The 24,395-nt window shown below is 38.9% G+C and overlaps 1 protein-coding gene across 6 annotated transcripts in view; it reads left to right on the top strand.

Annotated features, from left to right (window-relative positions):
• The window catches only part of ERICH1 (glutamate rich 1), a 105,333-nt gene that overhangs the window by 34,818 nt on the left and 46,120 nt on the right, over positions 1-24,395 (top strand). For all 6 annotated transcript variants that reach the window (XR_008238454.1, XR_008238450.1, XR_008238452.1 and 3 more), the window contains exon 3: positions 4,418-4,552. Coding sequence is in view for 1 of the 6 variants with exons in the window: in XM_052809286.1 (XP_052665246.1) it covers positions 4,418-4,552 (135 nt within the window). In the remaining 5 variants the exon portion in view is untranslated. The remainder of the gene's footprint in view (positions 1-4,417; positions 4,553-24,395) is intronic.

Raw genomic sequence — 24,395 nt, 5'->3', positions numbered from 1 at the left:
TTCAAAGGAGGTAATAGACCACCTTCAAGCCTTATTTTTGTCGAGGTCGTATGTACTGTAACACCACGCAGTAAGTACCTACTAAGAATAACGACTTTTGTAGAAGGTACGATACTGAACTAATCAGACCTTGGATTTGATCCAGTATCACTCCCTCTCTTCCTCTGTTTTCTGTAAAGACCTCTTTTGGGGGATGAACTCTCTTCTTCCATTTGGAGAAGCGATAGCCAGGCGTTTCCAAAGGATAACTTTGTGGAAAAGATCACAGTCTTGGTCAGATCAGCCTCACTTAACGGTTGTTTGGGGGAGACTGCAAGATGTTCTAGCTGAATTCTGGACTTGGGTCCTCTATTTGCTCTGAGTCCTGCCCTATGGGACCGCAGCAGGAGGTTACCAAGGCTTTCTGAGTTGCCAGGAAGCACTTCGTGGGGAAGACAAAATTTCTGTGTAAGATTGTGAAGCTCTACCAGGTGCAGGTGCCCAGGTTTTGTTAGCGGGGACCTGCCGGGCGGCCTCTGTGAGGAGCGGCCGGGGCTGCCCCGAGCCGGACACAGCCGGTTCCAGCCGGCTCCAGCCCACCCACCCCAGGGCACCGCTCAGCCCCGCAGACAAGGCCGGGGCGCCTCGGGAGATAGTGTTGTTTAAGAAGGGAGAGAACGCTCCCAGGAGAGGAGGGAACTAAAAGGAGTGACAAACAACAGTGGGAACAGCAGGGTCAGAGGGGGAGAAGGAGGTGCTCTGTGGTTGAGCAAATGTTCCTGAAGGGCTGCAGCCCATGGAGAACCCCCACCAGTGTAGGGGAAAAGGAAGGAGTGGCAGAGAGAAACCATTATATACTGACTGTAAACAGGCACCACCACCACCTTGCACTGCTTGTTGCCTCACTGAAGGGACTGAGTGTAACCTGCAGTGATAGTAAGCTGGGAGGAGAGTAGTTTGGAGTGAATATGAGCCGGGGAGAAAAGGTGTTTTTCCTAAGTGTTTTAATGTTTGCTTCTTTTTGGTTTGTTTCTGTTTCCCAATACCTGAGTCAGTAAATAAATATTTCAAGTAATTGGCAGTAAATTAAGCTAATTTTCCCAAGTTGAGTCTGTTTTGCCCACAGCAGTAGTTGGTAAGTGATCTCCCTGTCTTTGACCCATGAGAGCTCTCATTCCTGTTCTTCCGATTTTTTTCCCCACCCCACCCTTGTCCTGCTGAGGAGGCAGTGAGCAAGCAGCTGGGGGGGAGTTTGGCTGCTAGCCAGGGTCAACCCACCACAGAAACTAGAAGCGATTCAGTCTCTGCCCAGGGTTTAATCAGTCTTACCAGCAAGCAGAGGACCAAGATAATATGAACACGTGTTCTGGCCATGTCTGTATTCGAGCTGTGCCCAAGCGTGCTTTGTGTTCAGGTGATCTGGAAGCCATGCTGGTGGTACGTAGCACCATTCTGAGCTGCAGGTAGGGAAAAGTTTAAGGATACTGAAACATAAAACTTTAAAACAAAATACACTGTGTTTACCTGAGCTGATGACAGACTGAGCAGTTGGCAATTCCATGGCTGGAAGCTTTACCCTCAGGTCCTTCTTAAAAGGTCTGATACTTGTTTGTAGTAGGATAGCAAGAGATAACATAGCTAGCCAAGCTACTGACATACTTGCAGATGTAACCTTGGTAACGGTGTAGTTTAGATGCACTTCCCTACTCTGTGCACAAGATTGATTTACATGCAAAGTTGCTCTTCGTGTGGGGAATGTTGTGGAGAAGAACATGAATAGGAGACAACTCGATTCAAAATATTTATTCTGTGTTCTTAGTTTGCCTTTAAGAGTAATGCTTGTTCTTTTTGTGGTTTTGTAAATGTCCTTTAGATGCTTTTTTTTTTTCCCCATAAAATAAAACTAGAAATGGAATTCATGACTTTTAACTAGTAGAAAGAAGAGCATTCTTGAATATCTCCAGTATCTGATTACTTTCGTTAGTCAAAAAAACCCTTTTTGTGTCACACTTTTATAAGCTTAGCCGATTGCTTTGCAGCAATGTTTATGACTTTATAAACCAACCCATTTCTTCTTAGCCCAAGGAGACTATGGCCCCAGGCTGGACAAATCCAGACGTAATGGCTTGAGACTGAGAGATTTGCTGATACACTGAGATTAGAGTTGTGTGTATACTTTTTTTTATGTTAACAGTTTGGTTTGACATACTTGCAGAGGATTAGCAAGGACTAATTCTTGATTTATGGTTTGTAAAATACCTGAGATGTATATGGGGTAAGTATGTAATTTGGAGACTCCCATTTAAACAGGTCAACTTAAAAAAAATTTTGAGTCATCACTCATTTACATAGTAAAAGTTGTTACTGTTCTTCTTTGTAAGATTAGGTGTTACAGGTGGTCCCCCAAATTCTGTCACGTGTAACTCTCTTGTCCTGGGAATATCCCAATATATCTACTCCTTTTATGATTAAAGGGCTTGAGTTAGTCAGGAGTGCTGCAAATTGAGTTTCATGTTTTCATGGTCATCTTTGTTTCACAAAACCTAAATATAAAGGAAAAAAAAGGAAACTTGAAATTCTTCAGAAGGGAGTAACTAAAGAAACATTTATACATGCTTGTAATTTAAAACTATCACCAATCAGCACTTCATCATTAATCAACCTGGGTAGGGGGAAAAAAAAAAAAAATCAATGCAAGTACTGCCAGTTCAGTGATTTGGTATCATCTTCATAGAAAGGATCTGTTGAAGAATTATTCCAAATTAACTCTTAGTGGATCTTTTTCCAAATCATGTAACTGATCTTCATCTTTCTGTATTATTTATTTCTTTTCTTTTCTTATCCTTTAAAATAAGCATCATCAACATCAGTTTGAAATTTTCTGGCTTGTTCAAGAAAAACAATAACTTTCTAATGTGTTATCAAAACAAAATTATTACATCCTGATGGTGAAAACAACTGTGATGTAGCTTTTCAAAAGTGCCTTGAATGTTCTGAAATGTAATTTATCATAGATATCTAAGATGATCAGTCATGCTGAACTCTTTGAAGTGTGCTGTGAGACATGTCAGTATATAGTTAAATTATATATTTGCATACAATATGTATAGCTAAATTACATATTAGAAATGTAGATCACTAACAAGAATTATTCTGTCAGACACAACTGTATTTTAATTGTTTAGGTATTAGTCCAACCGTAGCTGCAGCTTGGTAATAGGCTTGGATCGTCCGGGATCTTCTAGCAAGTTTGTGGTGTAAGGAGGTTAATTGTGACCATCTGCCAAAGATGTTTTTACTGTATATTATTTTAACAGTTTTGTCTATGTGTTTTAAAGGGGCAAATTGCCCCCAAGAAGGGAAGGCTAGTGCTGTGTCTGTGCTGGCTTATGGAGCTGGCTGAGTGGAGAAAAAAAAAAACACACCAAACCAAACAAAAAAAACCCCACACTGAACTATCTAAAAACTCACACTGACTGATCTAAAATTCTGAACAATCTAGAATTACATTGCAGCATCTGGAGATGCCCTGAACATACTGGCCTTCTGGAAGGGCTTTTGTCTCCCTGTGGTTGATCTCTACTGTTGTCACTACTGAGCAAAAAAATACAGTCTGCTCTTTGGACTGGTTTCGTGTAACTGGAGCAGAGATGCATCTCTGTCATTCATACAGAGTTACTTCTTGGCTGGTGAATAAATGAAAAGTTTATACTGCCACTCTTGCACGTATTTTTAAATACCTTTTAAAGGGGAAAGAAAGCCTACAAAAACAGTCTACTGCTATCATCACAGATAGTTTCTATACAATGAAATAGTTGGAAACCTGGCCCTTGGCACTCTTCCCCCCTAGAAAGAAGCAGAGAAAGGATGAGGAGATGAGCCATCTTGGGCAGGCACTGCTGAGGCTTAAAGTGTGGCTTTCAAACTCCCTTTATTTTTGTGCCCTTCAGAACAGCATAGGCTATGTTTAAAAGGTCTGCAAATGGACAAACCACAGTTCTGTGATTCTTTTTCTTTTGCTTCTATCACTTCATAGTCAGCTTGTATCTCTCCATCTTTTATGAAATAGTTCTTAAATAGCATCTGCTCATGCTGAATGGGGAAGAATGTATAGAGTGTCTCTTAAAATATCACTGTAAGTGGAAGCTGCTTCTGAATTTAGGGCAGAAGAGTTGTCTGACGCAAGGAGAAAAAAGTGTTTCTGGTGGAAAGAACTAACCTGTGGAGTGTTTGTTTATTTGTAGCTGCTACAGGATTCAGTGCAATTTTGTTGGTCATGGGATAATTTCAGTGTTCCACACCTGACTTCCTCTCACTTCCTTTTCCTCTGTAAGGATTTTTGAGACCACTTATTATCATTGCCGTAGCTGAGAAAACGTTTGAGGAAATCAATACTGAGATCAATAGCCAGACACACTTTGTTTTTTCTATTTTGTAGGTAGTGACAATACAATTCTGTCTCCAAGGAGAATGTACACAGTGAGTCTTCCTCCGGAGGGTTACGTTGCAGTTACTCCAGATGCTATTAGTATTTCAGTTTCTGAAAACTCAAACAGTAGTGCTGACTCAACAGGTAAGTTTGTATGGTTGTGACCATAATGAATTTTTCTGAGGAGAAACTTCTTAGCAACTCATATCAAGTAGATCCAAATTGCAACAATGAAGTATTTAAACTGTTGCTGCCAGTGGGTGTCACTGTTTTGCAGCATAAGCAAAATGAGGCAGTACATCTCTATGGGTTCATTTCCGTTGTTGGAGTTTGAAGACCCGATTCAACATTTGGTTATAGCCATACAGTGCCACTGATCTTACTGAAGTTACATAAAGTGTAACTGAGGACAAAGTCTTTGGCTCCTCCCACTCAAGTGCCACATGTATATTCATGCTATGCCTGCTTACAGTCATTTTTAAGAGTGAATGTTAGATAAAGCTGTTTTAATAAGTCTTAATCCTGATGTTCTGAGGAATTGGGCAAAGACTTAATGACCTTTCAAATTTACTTCTCCCAATTAGAACAGATATTCACCTTATTGGAGTTGATGAGGGGAGATACTAGTCCTTTAGTGTTGAGAGGCCTTCTGATGAGAAACTGTGACCAGGTAACTTCAGAACCAGTATTTAGTGTTGTCAAAGGATACAAGAGAAGCAGCACAGGATCTGTAAAGAAGTGGGCTCTAAGCTGACCCCAGTTAAAAACATGGTTTTCTGAGTGATGTTGCTGGAATTAAATTGATTCTGTCTGTCTTAGAAAGAAGTTCTAAGCTTAGATAAGACAAATTCATTTAGTTTTTTCAATTGCTGTGTTCCTGTAGATGTGTTTGTCCAAAATCACTGTCATTTGCTGCTAGGGGCAGTCTACAGCAAAGAAAATACCCAGGTGAGCCTGCTGAAGTAAAACCCTTGATAAGCAGTGTTTATTGAACTACTATATCTATTTCAGCCTGGAGATTGCTTAAATGTAAGGAAAACCTGAGATACAACCTGCAGATATGGAAAGGCAAATGCTCTTTGCCTTTGAAAACAGTACCCACAGGGGTGAATTTTTGGCTTAGAAATTGGGTCTGCACTCTATTCTGAGGTCCATTCAGAATCTGAATACAAGTAAAACTGTCAAAGTAGCCCAAGAGATTGAAGCAAAGTACGGCATGACTGGTGGCACATCAAGAATGTTCTTTCTTGGTGTGAAATGGTTTAAAGAGGTTTTTTGGATTGGGGAAGAAGTAACTTTATCAGAGTAACGTAACAGTAGATCTTAATACTGTTACTGTTGGGATTATGGATAGGAAGGTTTTCTAATGCACAGCTTCCAGATTGTGCTTTTTTCTTTATGTTAGATAGGATTCATGTTCAGAATCCAGAGTGTTTCTAGATCATCCTTAAATTTGTTTAGTTACAGAGTTCTCTTTGGACAGTTCATTGGGTTTCTGTTTCCCAGCATGTCAAATTCAGGCTGCTTATTCTGATCTTGAAGCACCCTTTCTCTTCTCCTGTGCCATATAATCTCTTTTTATTCTTTCATGTGATCTCCTTTCAGATATTAGAGGGATGCTTCCCTCCTTCTGTATTTTGCTAATAAGACTAAATGAGGTCTCATAATACTTCGTAGGTAAATAGACCTATAACATTCATTCTTATACAGGGACTTAAGTGACTCCTAAATAAAACATTAGAATGCAGGCCTCAGAACACTGCTGCAACTGAGATATATCCTTATTAAGGTATCAGCCCAGAACGTTCGTGGCAAATTTACTCAGCTGCTGTTTAAAATCTATGAATAAATCAATATGTGGTGCATATTACATGTTGATATATTGCATAGCAGTAAAGTCAAATAGAATTTAGGATTGCGTATATGGTCCCTTTTTAGGGTCATATAAATATTTGTCTGGTTTTACAATTGATAGATTACTGAGCAATGGCTTTACTTGCTCATTTTTTAGATTTAATCTTTTCCTCTGGTATTTCAAAACGAATGTACTCAGCCATGATAGCAATAAGTGGTGTTCTGGTGTTGCTTAGTGACAGTATTGACTGTTGGATGGTGATCTCTTTTAGCTGATCCTAGTCTCAGTGTTCAGGAAGAGTAGGTTTTGGACTTCAGCCACTTTTTTAACAGTTAACAAATGCATCTGGAATTTTGGGAGACTTATTTTTGGTTTGGTTTGTTACTTGACTTTATAGTTTATCATAGAATCAAGAAAAATTAAGTTTGAAGTGATCTTTGGAAGTTTTTAATCTGTGTTCTCTTTGTAAGGTACTTTTGACTATATATGTCATTCTTGCCAGGCATTTGCCTAATTTGTTCTTAAAAACCTCCCCATAGGGAGATTTTTCTTACATGCCATTTTCCATTTGCTCTAGTGTTTCACTGCCCTTTAATGCTAGATTTTTCTTGCTGCAACTTAAGGCCCTTATTATTGGTTCTGTCTAAATATAGATAGCAAAATTAGAGATCTGTGCTAATCCTGCAAGGTTGGGGGACATGGTTAACTTTACTCACATTTATGTCTTTTATAGTATTTAATTTAAGCATATACATAAAATCTATTGCGGGATGAAGGCTGTGATTTCAGGCAATGCTCATAAAATACAAAAGGAACAGTTCAGACAATTGCACCGTGGATTACATAGTTTGCTCACCTAGATTTGGTTGTATATCACTTATTTAGATTTTTTTTTTTGAAAGGATAAAGGAAAGCTCTAATGAGAGCCTTTGACTCTGAAGAAAAAAGAGGGAGCATGCATGTCTGTATGTATGAATATTCTATATATATAAAATAAATCTGTTTTGTTTAGAAGTGCCTCAGGTGTTCCCAAAGAACAAGCTCCATAAGGTGGAAATGCAGATCTAGTGTTTTCATTGTTTTACTCCTAATACTCTCCATATGATAAATATATCATAGAGCGTTGAAGGGCAGCAGGCTATCTTCTGCTGTGTTTCCTAAAAAGTGGAGCATGTTGTATATATGCTGGGTAACAAAAGGCTGCCTTGCTAGCCTTTTCTAGCCTTTGGACCTAGGAGTATGGGAAGTAAATTCTGTGGAAATTCAAAGAAACAGAAACCTGACTCAGAAAATAATTTTATTGTTTATCAAACTTGTCTCGTGAAAATAATCTGACCATATCTTGGGATTAAAATTTTTCAGTTGTAACTTAGTTATATATCAGTGTGATTTGCTGTCTTTTCAATAAATTAAGAAAACCAAATCCATGTGTATCTGAATCAATATAACAAGATTATGACAAGGAATAGATATGCCATGGCTGATATTCATTGTGTTAAATTCATCTGTGGAAGAATGAAATACTCAGCCAGTAGAATATGAATTTAGACATCAGTTGTTTTTTGAGAGGTTATTTAAAAGTTGAAGTTAATTACAATTATAAATTAAAATAATTTCTTGTCAGCTCTAAAATATGTTTGGGTTTGTCCATTATTATTCATCTTTAAACTGGTAGTTACTTTATGGTTGATACTGTCAGAATGAAATTAATCTTGTCCAAACTAGCTTCTGAACAAGAACCGCCCCCCCCCCCCCAAAAAAAAAAACAGAACAACAAAGCAGGTCTGTGTGAGCGACCAGTGAAGAGGAAAAGGCCGAGGTACTTAATGCCTTCTTTGCCTCAGTCTTTAATAGTGAGTCCAGTTATCCTCAGGGTATCCACCCCTTGAGCTGGAAGGTAAGGATGAAGAGCAGAACATACCCCCCTTAATCCAGGACAAATTAGTTAGGGACCTGCTACGCCATCTGGACACTCACAAATCTATGGGACCCGATGGGATCCATCCAAGAGTACTGAGGGAACTGGCAGAGGTCCTTGCCAAGCCACTCTCTATCATCTGTCAGCGTTCCTGGTCAACAGGGGAGGTCCCAGAGGACTGGAGGCTTGCCAATGTGACTCCCATTTATAAGAAGGGTTGGAGGGAGGATCCGGGGAACTACAGGCCTGTCAGCCTGACCTTGGTACCGGGGAAGATTATGGAACGGTTTGTCTTGAGAGCACTCACATGGCAACTCCAGGATAAGAGGGGGATCAGGCCCAGTCAGCATGGGTTTACGAAAGGCAGGTCCTGCTTGACCAACCTGATCTCCTTCTATGACCAGGTGACCCGCCTAGTGGATGAGGGAAAGGCTGTTGATGTTATCTTCCTTGACTTCAGCAAGGCCTTTGACACTGTCTCTCATGGCATACTCCTTGAGAAGCTGGCGTCTCATGGCCTGGACAAGTGCACTCTTCACTGGGTGAAAAACTGGCTGGATGGCCGAGCCCAGAGGGTTGTGGTGAATGGGGTGAAATCCAGCTGGCGGCGGGTCACAAGTGGTGTTCCCCAGGGCTCGGTGTTGGGCCCTGTTCTGTTTAATATCTTTATCGATGATTTGGATGAGGGGATTGAGTGCACCCTCAGCAAGTTTGCAGACGACACCAAGTTGGGAGGCAGGGTCGATCTGCTTGAGGGTAGGGAGGCTCTACAAAGAGATCTGGACAGGCTGGATCGATGGGCTGAGGCCAATCGTATGAAGTTCAACAAGGCCAAGTGCCGGGTCCTGCACTTTGGTCACGGCAACCCCATGCAACGCGACAGGCTTGGAGAAGAGTGGCTGGAAAGCTGCCCGGCAGAGAAAGACCTGGGTGTGCTGGTTGACAGCCGGCTGAATATGAGCTAGCAGTGTGCCCAGGTGGCCAAGAAGGCCAATGGCATCCTGGCCTGTATCAGGAACAGTGTGGCCAGCAGGAACAGGGAGGTGGTTGTTCCCCTGTACTCGGCACTGGTGAGGCCGCACCTCGAGTCCTGTGTTCAGTTTTGGGCCCCTCACTACGGGAAAGACATGGAGGTGCTGGAGCGTGTCCAGAGAAGGGCAACCAAGCTGGTGAGGGGCCTTGAGCACAAGTCTTATGAGGAGCGGCTGAGGGAACCGGGGTTGTTTAGCCTGGAGAAAAGGTAGCTGAGGGGAGACCTTATCGCTCTCTACAACTACCTGAAAGGAGGTTGTAGTGGGGTGGGTGCTGGTCTCTTCTGTCAGGTGGCTGGAGATAGGACAAGAGGAAATGGCCTCAAGTTGCGGCAGGGGAGATTTAGGTTAGATATTAGGAAAAATTTTTTTACTGAGAGGGTTGTCAAACATTGGAATGGGCTGCCCAGGGAAGTGGTTGATTCACCATCCGTGGAGGTATTCAAAAAGCGAGTGGACAGGGTACTTCAGGACATGGTTTAGTGGGCATGCTTGATGGTTGGACTCAATGATCTTGAAGGTCTTTTCCAACCTAAATGATTCTATGATCTGTCTCTGCATGTTGTTTTTAGCACTTCAAATAATTTTTCAAATATTTTTAAATACTTTTCTCTGTTGTGAGAAATAAGTTGTGACCAGTTATGCCCTTAACGTTACACAGTCACCTTGTGATGCATGCATAAATGACTAATGGCATTGGGATATAAAGTTTTCTAAAGCATCTTGGCTTCACGTTTCCCAGAGGTGAGGGGAATAAAGCTGCTCTTTCAGGTTTGTTTTCTTCATGTAAGCAGGTGATTGATGAACCTGTAGTAATGAGAAGAAAAATCTAAGACTGCCTTGCCTTTCAAGAAAATAGTGAAAATTAAATTTATCCAACATTCTTAGAATAATAACTTAGACTTAGGTGTCTAATTTTTAAAAACTCCCTTGACTGTTTTGGAGGAATTGAGTCACTATGGTGGTGTGATCATGTCAGCCTTCTGTGGACTGAATTGAGTAACAGCAATTAGACAGTTAAGGGAGGAAGTAATGCAGAGAATTTATTTTGGTTTTCACATGATTTTCGTATTGACTTTGGTACATGTTGATGCATTGCTAACTTTCTTTTAGTCATAGACTTTATACTTTTGACAAGGGCATTAAAAATGTGTAATGTTCAAGCTACAGATAAGTTATCATCCATCAAATTTTGGTTGTAAACTCAATATCTTCATAGCTTAAAGCTCTTAAATCAGAGATCAAAATTAATTTATTTTTATTATCTATTTATTGAGGAATATTTCTTCAGGAGTAGTCACCTGAGAGATACACAATCATATTTAAAAGGGTGTTCTATGTGAAAGGAGAATCCAGGAAACTTTAATTATGTGTTCCTTAACTTACTAGGAAGTGGTAGCTTAATTTTGATTTGGTTTGGGTTTTAGTTTCATAAGATGAAGTTAAATTTTGGAGTTCTTGCTTCTTATTTTAAGACAGGTGAAACAGTAGGAAATACTGTATCTTGCATTAAAATCTGAAAGCTAAAAATGTAACCTTATTCCTTCTGAAAGATAAACGGTTTATTTCTCCAGCAATGTTTCTTCTTGGATACTCTAATTTAAACTATGGTAATAGAATATAACATATAAAATTATTTTATTTGTGCCCAAAACAGCATGCTGGATTATAACTTCTCTCTGAAGTGTGTTAGTATTAAAACTATGTTTTTGTGTAGTCACAAAGTGGTATTTGGTGTTTCTTAGGCTCATGGCAGAGCAAGTTCCTGACCCAGAGACTGTGGAAAATAAAAGGACTGTGCATGCAGGAGTTCAGGAATATGCAGTAGTTGAGGGTACCTGGAAGAATAGATAAAGAGAATTCAAAGAAAACTGTTCTTAGGGTATTTTTTTATTTTTAATTTTATAACCCATTCCTTTTGTTCTTGTCAAGTCTCACTCATTTTTCCTTCATATTTTTGAACCGCAATGCAGTATTCATCTGATAATACCCTGTTGTTATCATCTTGATAACAACCTACCCAATTTTGGTGAAACTCCTTCTGTAGACAAAAGGAGCAAGACCTAACTGTGCTTTATCCTACCTCCTAATAGGTATGTTATGAGACAGAGTTTTAGCTAGGAGGAAGAGTCCAGTCTGGATGCTCCATTCCCACGCTGAGAAGAAGTCAAGTTAGAGAAATAGAAGCAACCCACCCTTCCCCCCCCCCCCCCCTTTTGGCAGCTGGCAAGTCTGAAATAATGTGGGAGGTGGTACTTCTGTGGGACAATTCCTCACCTAGTTAAATTTGCTTGTTGGCCTGAGGCAGTGCAATTGTACATGATAGATGTATGCAAGATAGTTGTTAATGTAGCTGGCCTTTGGACTTTTGCTTTTTTTATTTGTTTCTGTCAGAAAGGGCAATACAGAAAAGAATCGCTACTGCTGCAGTAAGAGGTTCAAGCTGACGGAATGAATTTAGAGATCTCTCTCATTTACATACAAGTAAATCAAGTTATTCAAATGAGATGCATCCCAGGAAATTAGCTATGTCGGTGAAGGATAGTGCATTGGGTAGGGGTTCTTTAGTATACCTCCTAAAAACTACTGCATTTCTTGAGTTTGGTTCTGCTGGCAAAAATGTTTGGACTTACTGATCAGCAAAAGATAAATTTGGTAAAGGCATAATCAGGTAGTCTCTTCTCTGTCTGTAGTGTCTTGATTCACTTAAGGTTTAAGGCAGCCAGTTTAGGAAGACATAATAATGCTCAAGCCTGTGTTTGTTGTTAAGGAGATGCTAGTATGAATCATGTGTTGACTACTTATGTTCTTGGCAGGTGGTTGGGTACCTGATGCATTACAGAACTGATATACTCAGCACACCAAGGGAACAATATGTTTTAAGCAGCTAAGGCTGGCAGCAAACCTTTTTCACTGGTAGGTAGCACCAGTTGTGAAACTTCAGCATTATGAATCTTTTTGTAGCCTTCAAACCAGAGGGATCACTAGACCGTGTAATTTAATCTTCTGTACCTGCTAGAAAGGTCTTACCCCTTATTGAACTCAGCAGTTTGTGTTTGGGGAAAAAAAAAAAAAATACCATGCACATTTCAAAGATGTCACAGAGGCTCCACCACTTTCTGGTAATTTGTTCTAATAGTTAATTGGCCTTACTCTATTTAAAAAAAAAAAAAAAAAATTTGAAAATTGCCTTTTTTTTTTTCCTTCCTCCATTTGAGTAAAGAGCCTTAAAAAAGGCAGTATTTTCTTCCTACAAAGCAGCACAGTAATCAAGTCACCATCAATCTTTTTTGATTAGATAAACAGATTCACTTGTATTGCTCCAAGATATTTATTTCAATCCTCAAGTCACTTTTGTAGCTCTTTTATGTATCTCCCTTTTCATAGCATCCTTTTAAGAATATAAACTCCAGTACTGCATGTAGTATTTGTGGTTTCAGCAAGGCCATGTGCTGAAATAAAATAGTCTTTGTATTTCTACCCACTGCTCTGGGGTCTTTTCATATGTCAAAAAATTGCATCACTGTTTTTCTGCTGCAGCATTCCACCAAGAACTGCTGTTATTTGATATATCGATACTTTGGCCATTGCCAAAAGTCAGTCTCTTGGAAAATGTTTTCTGATAAACAACTGCATTTGATAACATTTAAAACTTGCGTGGTTTAGGGTCTGGGTTTTTTTGTTTGGTTGGTTTGGGGTTTTGTTTTGGGTGGGGTTTTTTTTGTTTGGGGGTTTTTGGGGGGGGGGGGTGGTTTGGTTTTTTTTTTTTTGGAACTAGGTTACCAAGTAGTGCTTATGTATGACTTCCCTGTTCTCATTGCTTTTTTTTATATCAATAGTAATTTTAATGTTAATCACTGATGAAAAAGCCATGTAGCTGCAAGCTTCCTGCGAGTCCCTGCAGAACTGGGCTTTTTTAAATGGGCAGCTGGGGTTTTTTTAAGTCATCTCAAACCATATCTCAAAATCTTAGTGCTTTGAGTTCATAGGCTTTATGTGTTGCAAGACAAGGGTATCCAAATCTGTAAGTATTTTTATTTTCCCTATATATTAATAATTCATGTCTTACATTTGCCATTTTCGGAGTCATACCATGTGATTTCAGCATGTCCCAGCATCCCAATTTCAACATCCCAGTTACAACAGATTGCCCGGAATTCTTTACCGTTGAAGAAACTAATACTATCTCAAAGTTTTAAATATGTTTTCAAATTAATCAGAGGGAGTATCAGTAGAAGAAAGTTAAAAGAAATACTGCATTAAAAACTGTTTATGCTTCTAACTCAACTTTGGTTCATTCATGCATATTTCCTCAAACTTGTTTGCCTGGGTCTTTCCTCTTCTAGTAAGGATGGTGTAGACCTGCAGGTTTGAAAACTTATTTGTAAAAGAGTTATTACTTTAAAAAGTGGTTTTCAATAATTCAGCAAGAAAAGAAGCAGTGATTACATGGTGGTTCTGGCTCTTGTATTTCTAATGGTTAGGCTAAGTCTTTTTTAATTTCTATTAATGAATTCCCTTAGTTAATTTTGGGTGTTCTGGTTTTAATTCTCTGCCTGTTTGGATGTCACTGTTTATTATTAAAACAATATCTTTGTGCATGGTAAAATTATAGGTGATAGCATTCTGTAATTTAGCTCTGTCCTTACAGAAATTAATGTATGACTCCGAGTTCGTGAATGGCAGATTTTCCTGAGCTCCCAACAGCTTCAGACATGTCATCCTTGGAAAGCAAGCTGTAGCAACAATGACACCTCTGTTAAGGCTGTTAATGTAAGCCTTTCCATAATGTTGCTGGTGTTTATAGATTAATCAATAACTTGGAAGGGGAGATGTCTGTGAGGTTAAGCAACTTTCTCCTCTACAGCCAGTTTCTTCTTCAGCTTAAGTGTACTTGACATTTTGGAACCAGTTACAGCAAAAGATGGCACAAACAAGTAGAGATGTTGGACAGCTACATCTGAAGAATTTTGTACTTCAGATGTTTTCTCCTTGAATATCCTTTCTGCAGACCTTGTTTTTGATAGATGCAATGATATTCCTAATAGATAAAATCACCACAGGTTTCTTTCTGAAACTGAATAAGATTAAATAAGCACTTTTATTTTGAGAGTTCAGATAAAGTATTTAATCATTTGTTACCTCAGGCTTAATTAAAAAAAAAAAATCTAGATCCAGTAGTGCTAGTGTTTACACTGACACTGTTTTCAGTTGACTTACATCACTGGAATTAAACTGCAAGGTTCAGACAGACCTAAATCAACTTCTCTAATTTAATATTGCTCTGGAAAATTTTAAAATCCTGTTCTATCTGACCAGGAGAAGGTTTCCTTTTTAAAGTGATACCAGATTTAAGAGTCGTCTGGAATTCTAGTCATGTGTTTAACTTTTATCATATTGACTTCCAAGGAATTAAATGTATGCCTAAAAGGAGATGGTTGCTGATGTACCATGCTGCAAAAGCTAGCTGACTAGTGTGATCACTTCTTTTTGGAAATCTTTCTTTATTGAATTACATGTGAGAGAGATTATAAACATTTGAGGTGGGTGTAGCTTGGGCAGTCACCTACAGAAAACATCTCCAGACTACTGGTATCCTGTAGCAGTATTCTAAGCAATTTCAGTGATCTGTCAAGCAGCCAGCTAGAATGAAGTAATCACTTCTCTTGGTTCAGACTTGTTTGTTGTGAAACCTTCTGAAGGTGAGTGTGAAATTCACCAAGAAATTCACTGCTGCCCACTGAAGGTTTTTAAACACAGGATTGGGCTATCAATTTAAACTGTATGAATCACTAGTTTAGGTTTATATACGGTGTACAAACCAGTCATATCTAACTACCACTGTCTGTAACTATTTACATCTTCTAAATGCCAATATATCCACAAGCATATGGGACTATTACAGAACTCATGCATCATGGTAAGGATTAGGAGTTGTTTAATGTCACTGAAGTCTTCAGTAGTTCTCCTGTGATAGTTTCTAACATTAAGACATTGGTAGGCACCCCATTTAACAAAAAGCAAAAAAAACAACACCCCCCCCCCCCCCAAAAAAAAAAACAAAAACAAAAACCACACAAAACAAAACTCTGGAAAATGTCTTTGGAAGTGGAATGGCAAAGAATTCTGCCTCAGATTTTTAGTCAAAATTTGTATGTGGTGTTGGGAAAGGCTGTAAATGCTGAAAATGTATACATGTATTGAGGAAAAAATACAGTAATGTGATACACTGGTAATGCTTTACTTCAGCCATGGCTGCATGTTAGTGGTTTATTAAAGATGTTTGATTTGTATTTCTGTAACTAAATAAGTACACTTATAGGTGGTATAAGTATTAGTTAACTTTCTGCATGCTTTTGAGAAAGCCTTGAATACTTGAATAACAAAACTGTACCTTTGAAATGAGATCTCATTCCTATGTGTTTCTGTAATGCAGAAAACAATGTACCCATAATCCTGGTTTATGCCTTCACATTTTAACAAAGAGAACGGTTGGTTGGAACCCAGAGGGCAAATGTGTGCTTAAGCAGTGTAAGAACTCACCAACAAGTGCATTTTTAATGGGACATGTTTACTCTGGCTGTTACCTTCGCTTCCTGTGACATTTCTTAGTCCTTCATCTTTTCTTTGTTTCTTATCCCTCCGTGATACAATCGGTGTTTCAAACTGAATCTCCTCTTGTTTACATGTCCATAAGTCTGAAAGTAATTTGATTAAAGTAAGTTCCACTAGTCAGGTGGCAGTATGTGCAGCAGGAGGGGAGAGAATTAGGACCTCTCTGTGGCATTTTTTTTTTCTGCTTTTTCTTTTTTTTTAAATTGCAGTGATGACAAACATTTTGGTTGAGCATCCGCTTCTCTAATAGATGAGCTTCACAGAATGAAGAGGCGCCGTGGCCTTCCATTTTCTCTTCTTTACTGACTGCATCCCTCTAGCTTCCCATACCATTTTTCTATTCTTGCCCCGCACCCACTGAGTCACTTCTCCCCTCTCAGCTGGAGCATGCTCCCCCTTTCTCCCTCCTTGCAGCTGTGTTGCAGACTTCCCGTCACCATAGTGACAGTAGGCAACTGATGGGAGAGGAAAAGAAATAGAGAACAGCACCAACAGCCACCTTAGATCCCAGCAAAAAGCCAGCGCTGTTACAATTGCAGCCTCGTTTGAGCAGACACCCAACACTTTGGAAATCTGACTCTGCTTGACTACTTTCACCTCCTTATTTCATAACGAAAACATAATCAAGACCTAAGCTTTTGTACTTAAATCATCATGGAGCAGCAGGGTAAAGTCAATAGGGTGCTGGATTAAGGGGAAAGGCATGTCTGTAAACTTACAGCTTGGTCTCTGGCTGCTCAAGTGCTCCATCATTCTGTATCTCAGTTCATCACCTGTGAAAGCAGGAGATTTGATTGGTTTGTAGATCTTGGAGAGGTTTCTGATCACTATTAATATACATGATCTTTTCATTTGGCTATCAGTTGTATAGTTGGTTGCATGTGAAATTATAACCTCCACTGCTCTGCTGTTGCCTGTGAACCTGTTAGTATTGAACCAAAGCAACGTGTTGCTGTCCTACATGTCAAGACCCAAATATCCACTGACAGACAACATACTTGTGAATACTAAGCATAAGAATGTGACCCTGGCTCATTCTCTCACTGTTTGGGCTCATGTTGCTCTTTCTCTCTAACAAGACTTGTTTCAATGCAGTATTTTCAATTCTCACATTCCAAAAAAAAATAGGGAGCAGGGGAAGAGGAAAGCCCTTTGAATGCAGAATTTCCATTGTTATATATTACCCTGCTGTTTAAATACTCTGGACACTGTAAAAACAGAGTGGAAAGCTTGTTTCTAACATGAAGGGGCTTAGAGTTGGTATGGCTTAGTGGACAAGGGAAAAAGACAACAGGAAAAAGAATGCATGAGTAGTAGTAACTGTGTCTTTTTTTTTCTTAAACAGTTTTATGTAAGTTTTGTATAACATACAGAAAATGCTGCTGTGTCATGCTGAAAGTCAGACTCGGGCCTACCCAATGATTTCATTTTATTGTTATTCTGTTATAGTAGCTGTTGTAATTTATGGCAGTTTGTAGACTTACAGCCACACAATGATATAGCTTCTATTAGACTGTCTCCATTCAGTCTCCACTTGGGAAATTTCTTGATCTCATATCCTTTCCCTTTGGTTACTGCCCTCTGCAAAATTTACAGGTAGCAGTCTTTTACAGTACTGAACAACCCTCTGTACAACTGTAATCTGTGCCAACGAAGCTTTGAAAGTCATCCCCCGTCCATCTCCCTTTCCCAATACTTTTGCTAAATAATTTTGTTTGCTAGTTTCCTGCCGTCTTCCTTCCATTTTATCCCTGCAAGTGGAAATCGGCTCGTAATTGGAGTATGCCCATTTAGTAATTTGAACTGTGTCAGAACCTTCTGTATAGTAGGCTAATGGAGAGAAAGGAAGTCCCTTACTTCACTGTAGAATCATGATTGCTCAGTATTGCAGGATTTGCATTGCACCTGCCGTGCATCAATCTCACTCACCCTCTCTCTCTTCCCAGCGATCTGTGTAGGCATGAAAAAAATGGAAGTTATGTTGATATAGCAAAAGACAGAAATACCAGGGCACACAAATTTATTGCTGTAATCTAGCCAAAATGCACTACAGGCAATCTAAGTGCATTCCGGGGATCCCCAGTTGCTTTGAACAGTATGTTCTGGCTGACCAAAGCTACTGCAGTTTTTCTTACTGCTACCAAAGCTGTGTATTCTTTTGCTGCATCTATGTACCATTAGTTTCATTTCCCGGCTGCTTTGGCAGTATGCAACTGCATGAGTTGGCATTAGGGCAAATATGCAGTCTTTCCTGATAAAGAGCAGATCGCTTCAGCAGCTGCGTCTCTGCCTCACAGTACTAGATGATTTGTATCCAGCTGCTGGTGCTCCACCTCACAAGCTCCTCTGCCTGAAATCTGAGTGTTCTCAAACTCTCAGCTGGTATAACCAGCACAGCTGTACTGACATGAATGGATCTGCTAGTTTACAGTAGCTGAGCACCTAGCTCTGTATGGTTGTAGTGGGAAACATGACCTTCACTGACCGGTGGGCCACTGCCAACATCTGACACTTTCCTTTTTTCTTGATACAGATATTTTAAACAGTAGTCTTGAACTTCCAGTCTTGGCCTAGCTGGTCTAATGACAGGTGAAGGTTTGTATGAATTCATACCTGTTCTGCCTGCTTCTGTACTTTTTCACAAGAATTGAGTTACCTTACTTTCTCAGAGCTATTTATTTCTGAGTGGGTTGATGATATTTGGCAAGGACTTCCATATATCTCACCCTACAAACTATCTCTCTGTATCTTGCTGCTGAGGGAGTAGGAAAGAACTCAAAATCAGTTTTATGGAACTATTTTTGCTTCATTAGGCTGATGATACCAATTTTTCACCAATCTAATAAGCATGAATGAAAGGTTTCTTAAGTTGCTTTTTTATAAGGGATTATTGAAAAGCTGAATTAATAAATGTTAGGAACATTGAGAGAATGCAACATAAGCCTAATTCACTGGTAAATCCAACTTTAAGGTGTGTAGAACAGGATGAAAAATGCCATGTGACCTCAAGTCCTGACTGCTAGGAACAGATTCAGCCAATTCAAATTTGTTTAGTACATTAGTCTCAGTGGGTGATGTGGTGGTGGGATATTTGGAACCAGGACCAAGGTGTGAGTGTAACACTGAACTGCACAAACACTGTGTAACACTGATCCTTGCATAGCTAGCCACAAAAATAAATTTATTTTGTTGTTTTGCTTTTCACTGGCAAATAGAAATTGCAGTGTCGCAATGCCAGATATAATATTAGATAAAAACTTTGTTTTGGTAGCTTGAATAATAGACTAACTAGATACAAAAATCTTAAGTATAATGGAACTGTAATGGTTGCAACACCTTAAAGGGAACATAACAGACATTTAATAAAAGACTCAATGCACTATGAGCTTAATTCCTTTCATGCTTCTGTCTTGAATCCAGTTTAGGTACTTACTTATCTGGATGGCTTAGGTTTGCAGTGTGTTCACAGACCATTCCATTCTGTTTACATTTTTTTGTATGCACTCAACTCCATTACTGTATCAGCATTTCTTGAGGATTTATAAGTGGAGACATCTTTTCTCAGTCTGGACAAATAAATAGCTCTATCTGGTTTTTTTGGTCATTATCTCCCTAAAGATGAGGAGTTAGAAGCTAATACTCTATTACATGTGTCTTTTTTTTTTTTTTTCCTTTAGAATGCTTTGTCATCCTGATTATAAAATGGTAAGATATGATTTCCAAAAATGACAAAGGCATGCAGTTGTTTAGTTGATAGGAAAATGATTTGCTGTGAAACTTTATGAAAAGTGACTATCATTAAATATAGGAATTATATCTGTAGTTACTCAGCATTCTAGAGGAAGCAGCAAATAAAGTGAAAATGTCTCAAGTAGTTCTAGTGCTCAAGTGTAGCACCTGTTCTTTTCCAGCCTTCATTCAATATACTAAAAAGCCTTAGTTCTTTTATACTTCACTAACAAATTTAGGTTAGTTTTCCATTAACTTTTAAGTCTATTATTTGCCTGTTTTTAATCCTAGCTATTCCCTTGTGTCTTTTTATCTCTGTCCATCATCTATACTGATGCTGACACAGTAAGCTCAAACATCTTTGGGTGCTGTTTTAATAAACAATTGCATTGGGTTAAAGATAGCTGAATTAAGTATGCACCATTATTAAGAGTCATTCCCCAGAGAACTTGACTTTACTGAAGGCTCAGATCAATGCACTTTTCGTATCACAAGCTGTGTAAAATAGTGAAGATTCTGCTGTGGAAGCCCAAACGTATAAAGACATGAGCAAAAATATGCTTACAGGAATGTGGTTGAAATTGAGACAGTGTTGATAGATCAGTACAGAGAGGCAACAACTGCTGCAGGCTCCCGGGCTGGTCTGCAGGTCTATATAACACTTCATACCCTGAGCTGCCGCAATAGAACAGATTTGTGCAAGGACCTTGTTTTATTCCACCTCTTCACTGAAGCTTATGAGAATACCCTACTAAACTGCTCGTATAATTAGAAGAGTGAGGCATCTAGTGATATTATAACAAGTGATGATAATAAAGTCTAGCTAGGATCAGACTTACCATGTGGAGGAGTCTGTCTCTTTTTATGTGACCACAGAAAGGGGAGTGAGTATCATGGTAGCTTACACATCTTAGTTAAATACCTGAGCTGAACTGTAGCATTTTTACTGGAAAGAACATAGTGTCCATCCTTCCTGTTCTTCTGCCAGAGAAGCGAGTTGATTGATTCTTTGTTCAGTACTTTATTTGATACATAGGTGAACACTGTAGAGAAGAGGAATGTTAATTTGTGCTTGTTACAGCTGCTTAGGAGATAGAAATAAATAGCCTTAGGATAAACGGGAAGACTTAAAGTAATAAAACAGTGATACAGCTCTTCCACTTTCATCTCAGGATCCATGTTTAATCTTGTCCTTTTTTGCCAACTTTTCCCCTCCTAAAAAAAATGCCAGATTTTCTTGGCATCTGCCTTGTAGCACTTGTCAGTGGAAATCTCACATTTACCTCCGTTACTAACTCACTGACTCTTGGGCTTTTTGTGTTTATTTTGGGCACAACACACACACACGCGCTTTTTCTGATGCCCCTTTTGTTTTTCTCTGCACTTCAGTGATTCTTTAACTACGTTTGCCTGATTGTTTTAAGGCATACGGGTGCCTGGTGCAGTAAGTACTCATAGTCAGTTCTGAAATGCTGCTCAGCTGAACTTTGGTACCTTAATCTTGAATATACTGTTGATGGGTGGACCCTTTAATGCGAAGTATTACACAGCTTTGGATAGAGATTTTTTTTTTTTCCTCTGAAAGGGAAAAAGAATCTATCAGGGAAGAATGAAAGGTTATCAAACACAATACGCAGTGTTTCCTTACTTCGTATGTATTATATACATATGTGTGTGTCTGTTTCTAATTTCAAGCACATTGTAAGGTATTTTAGTGATTGCATGGACTTTAGGTGTATGTTTAATCTCAGAAATTACTTCTGCTAATAAAAAAATTCTGTTACAGTATTTTCTTTGACATATCTAGAAATTGTGATGGTATACAGCATCCGCTAATAATTAGAAATGTTTGCATTTGAAAATAAACGTCACACTGCCTAGTGCAAAACCATATATATGCATAGAGAACTTCAGCAAAAGCTTTCAAGATGGTGTTACAACTTTTGCATGTATGCAGAAAAATATCTAAGTAAAAATGCAATGGTTAAATTACTTGAACGTGTTCTGTAGCGATCATCTACAGTGCTTTTCCTTTTCACTCTAACTCTGGCATTTTTGTCTTATTAAATACATTCTTGGTTAAATATACGTATTAAAGTGAAATGCCTCTAGCAGTTATATTACAAGCTGTATAAACTTTCACTGTGTATTATATATCCAATAGTTCAAATGTATTTACAAGGGTTTTTATACTTCCCTTTTTTATACCTTCTCTTTTAATGGCAGTAATTCTGTACACTTAAACTTGCTTGCAGTGAAATGCTTGTTTTGAAAGCCAAGTAAATGGAAAGCCCTGAATTATTTTGAGCTGTCTGTGGTCTGTTTTTCTGGTGAACTTCTGCCAGCTTTTTGTGTCACTGTACCTGTTAGTACAGTGTAAGTTCTCTCTACCCACTACAGTATAAGGTAATGGCAAAACCAAATCTTGTGTGAGGTCCTGGTTAGCATGTATCTCCTTCAGAAGGTGAGTGAGTAGTAAAATTTAGGCTGCAGGCTCCCTTGATGTTGCTTAGCTAGAGAAGTAGCCAACACCACAGAGCCAGGCACCTACTATCTCCATCCAGGTGGCCCCCATTCCCAGTCCTGCTTTCACAGAGGTCAGTGCTCTGGCCCTTATCTCCAGAGAACCTAAAGCCATTGCTGCGGTTTGTTGGTTGTGTCACTTGCTGCAAGATTTTTGTGAACTATTTAGTATTCCAGAATGAAGAAAGTCCTGTGAACACAAGAACTGACTACCAAAGTCAAACTGCCAATTCTTTGAGAAGACAGAAACCTGTACTGTGTGGCCTCTTGTCCAGCTTGACTAAAGATAGCTTTTATGAAGGGGGCAGGAGGGGGACTTAACAACCATTGCTTGTGGTGACTTCAAACTCATGGTTCCAGTGAACCCATAAGAAACTTGCTTTTGCTAATGAGATGTGCAGGTAGCTTGTAACCTTACTACGGATTTCCTGGACTTTATTTTTGGTTAAATAAGTTAATTTTGTTGAGTTCTGTCCTGCTTTCTCTTTGCTCTTCATCAGTGTATAAGAAAATGACCCACTTTCTCATGGTTCATTCTGCATTTCTTTTAGTAGTCCTTTGCAAGGATTTGAAACAGAGCTGAGCTGTGCATAAAACCCCTGTATCTTTAGGACCTGTATAAAACATAGTACATTGGGTTTGGTTTGGTTGTGTTTTGGTGTGGGTTGTTGGTGTTTTGGTTTTTTTTTTTTTAAGCACTTTTTCATAAAGTAAACAGCCATCCAGGAGTCTTTATACAAAAAAATAAAACTTTACTTTCCAAGAAAGCAATTTTGATCTCCTGTATCCCCACAGAAAATATTCAGGTTGACCCATATGAAATAATTTTTCATGTGCTTCATGAGTAGCATGTGATACAGCCATGAGAGTAATGGTACTATAGCGTAAAAGCACTTGGATAGTTTGTACAGATAGGAACAGCAACAATCATGTAAGATATATAATTATTACAGAAGTACAGAGATCTTTTTAAATTTATGATACCTACTTAGCCAGCCTGTGTTGTCTAATCAGCTGTAAAAATTTGTGTGAAAAAGAAAAGGCCAAATGAAGCTATAGTCTTTGACTCCAGCAAAACATTTGCATTTGCAATGAGATTTTTTTTTTTCCACCAGACTTGCATTTGTTAATTAATTAAAGTTAAGGAAACTGTTATGCTTAAACAAATTGTTCTCGGGCCTATGTTCCTTGCATCTAAATCCAGCATCTTCACTTCATGCAATTGGCTTAATAATGTAGGGGACAATCTTGTAACTGGAGCTTACAAGCAGGCTCCCTTTTGTTCTATACAAGTAAAATAAAGAAACAGTTTTTACATTTTCTTGTTTAAAATTCTGCGTGGGACGTGTCATCAGGCTCTGAATAAAAATATAATATTCCTTTAGTGTCTCAAAACTTTCTGTGGTGTAGCAGCTATCTTGGGAAAAATCAGATCTGACTTGGCTGCCCTAAGTATTGGCGGAAGCAATTTCTGCAGTTTAAGCATAGGAAGCCTGAATACCCCTTTGACAGCAGGCATAAGTCAGATGAGAGAGACCAAAAGCAAAGTCTTTGTGAGGGGAAAAAGAGTTATATCACTTAATTAGTTTCCAGCTTTTGTAAAAGTTCAGATTAAAGCATAGCAGAAATCCACGCAGAGGATATACTATATCAAGTAATGTGATTTTGTAACCTTGTCACTACTCCAAAAGAGCAGTGTGATTGACTTCAAGCCAAGTATCTTTGTGAAACCTTTAGTAAGTTCTGAGTATCTCACAGTTGGAATGATGTGACGATACTCTAATTCCAGAAACGGGAAGCAGTATGTTTTTTCTCTCTAAACTGGAGAGAATAATATCAAATTACAAACGTAAAGGGAAGCAACAATTTTGCACCCCGTGTCAAATCACTTCTAGGTGGAACCAGACTAGGAGGACAGAAGGGGGAGTTTTGAGGGGTTTTTTGTTTGTGTGCAAGTGTTAAAGTTTATATTTCTGATCTATAGTCTGGTAATGTAATTGCATTTCTTCAGGAAAAAATTATCAAGTAGATTTTAGTGATAAACTATAGCAATGTCAGAGGCATTGCACAAGTACTGGCAGCATAATAAAAGGAACTTTTATTGTCTGGCTGAGAAGGCACCCTCAGAACTGTAATGGCAGGAAGATGAGAAGATGATCAGAACAGTTCTGCTCATTTTTTTTTTTTTTGTATCCCAATCATGTGTAGGCCTTTGTGGTATGTGTTATTAATTACTACTAAAAGGTCAGGAAGAGCAAAACAAAGTCCAAAAAGATTGAAGGAAAAATGAAATACACTGTGCTGTGCTGTCCAGCT

The sequence above is a fragment of the Harpia harpyja genome, chromosome 15 (assembly GCF_026419915.1).
Source record: "Harpia harpyja isolate bHarHar1 chromosome 15, bHarHar1 primary haplotype, whole genome shotgun sequence".
In the NCBI taxonomy this organism is placed as follows: Eukaryota; Metazoa; Chordata; class Aves; order Accipitriformes; family Accipitridae; genus Harpia; species Harpia harpyja.
This window is presented reverse-complemented; position numbering and strand designations above follow the sequence as displayed.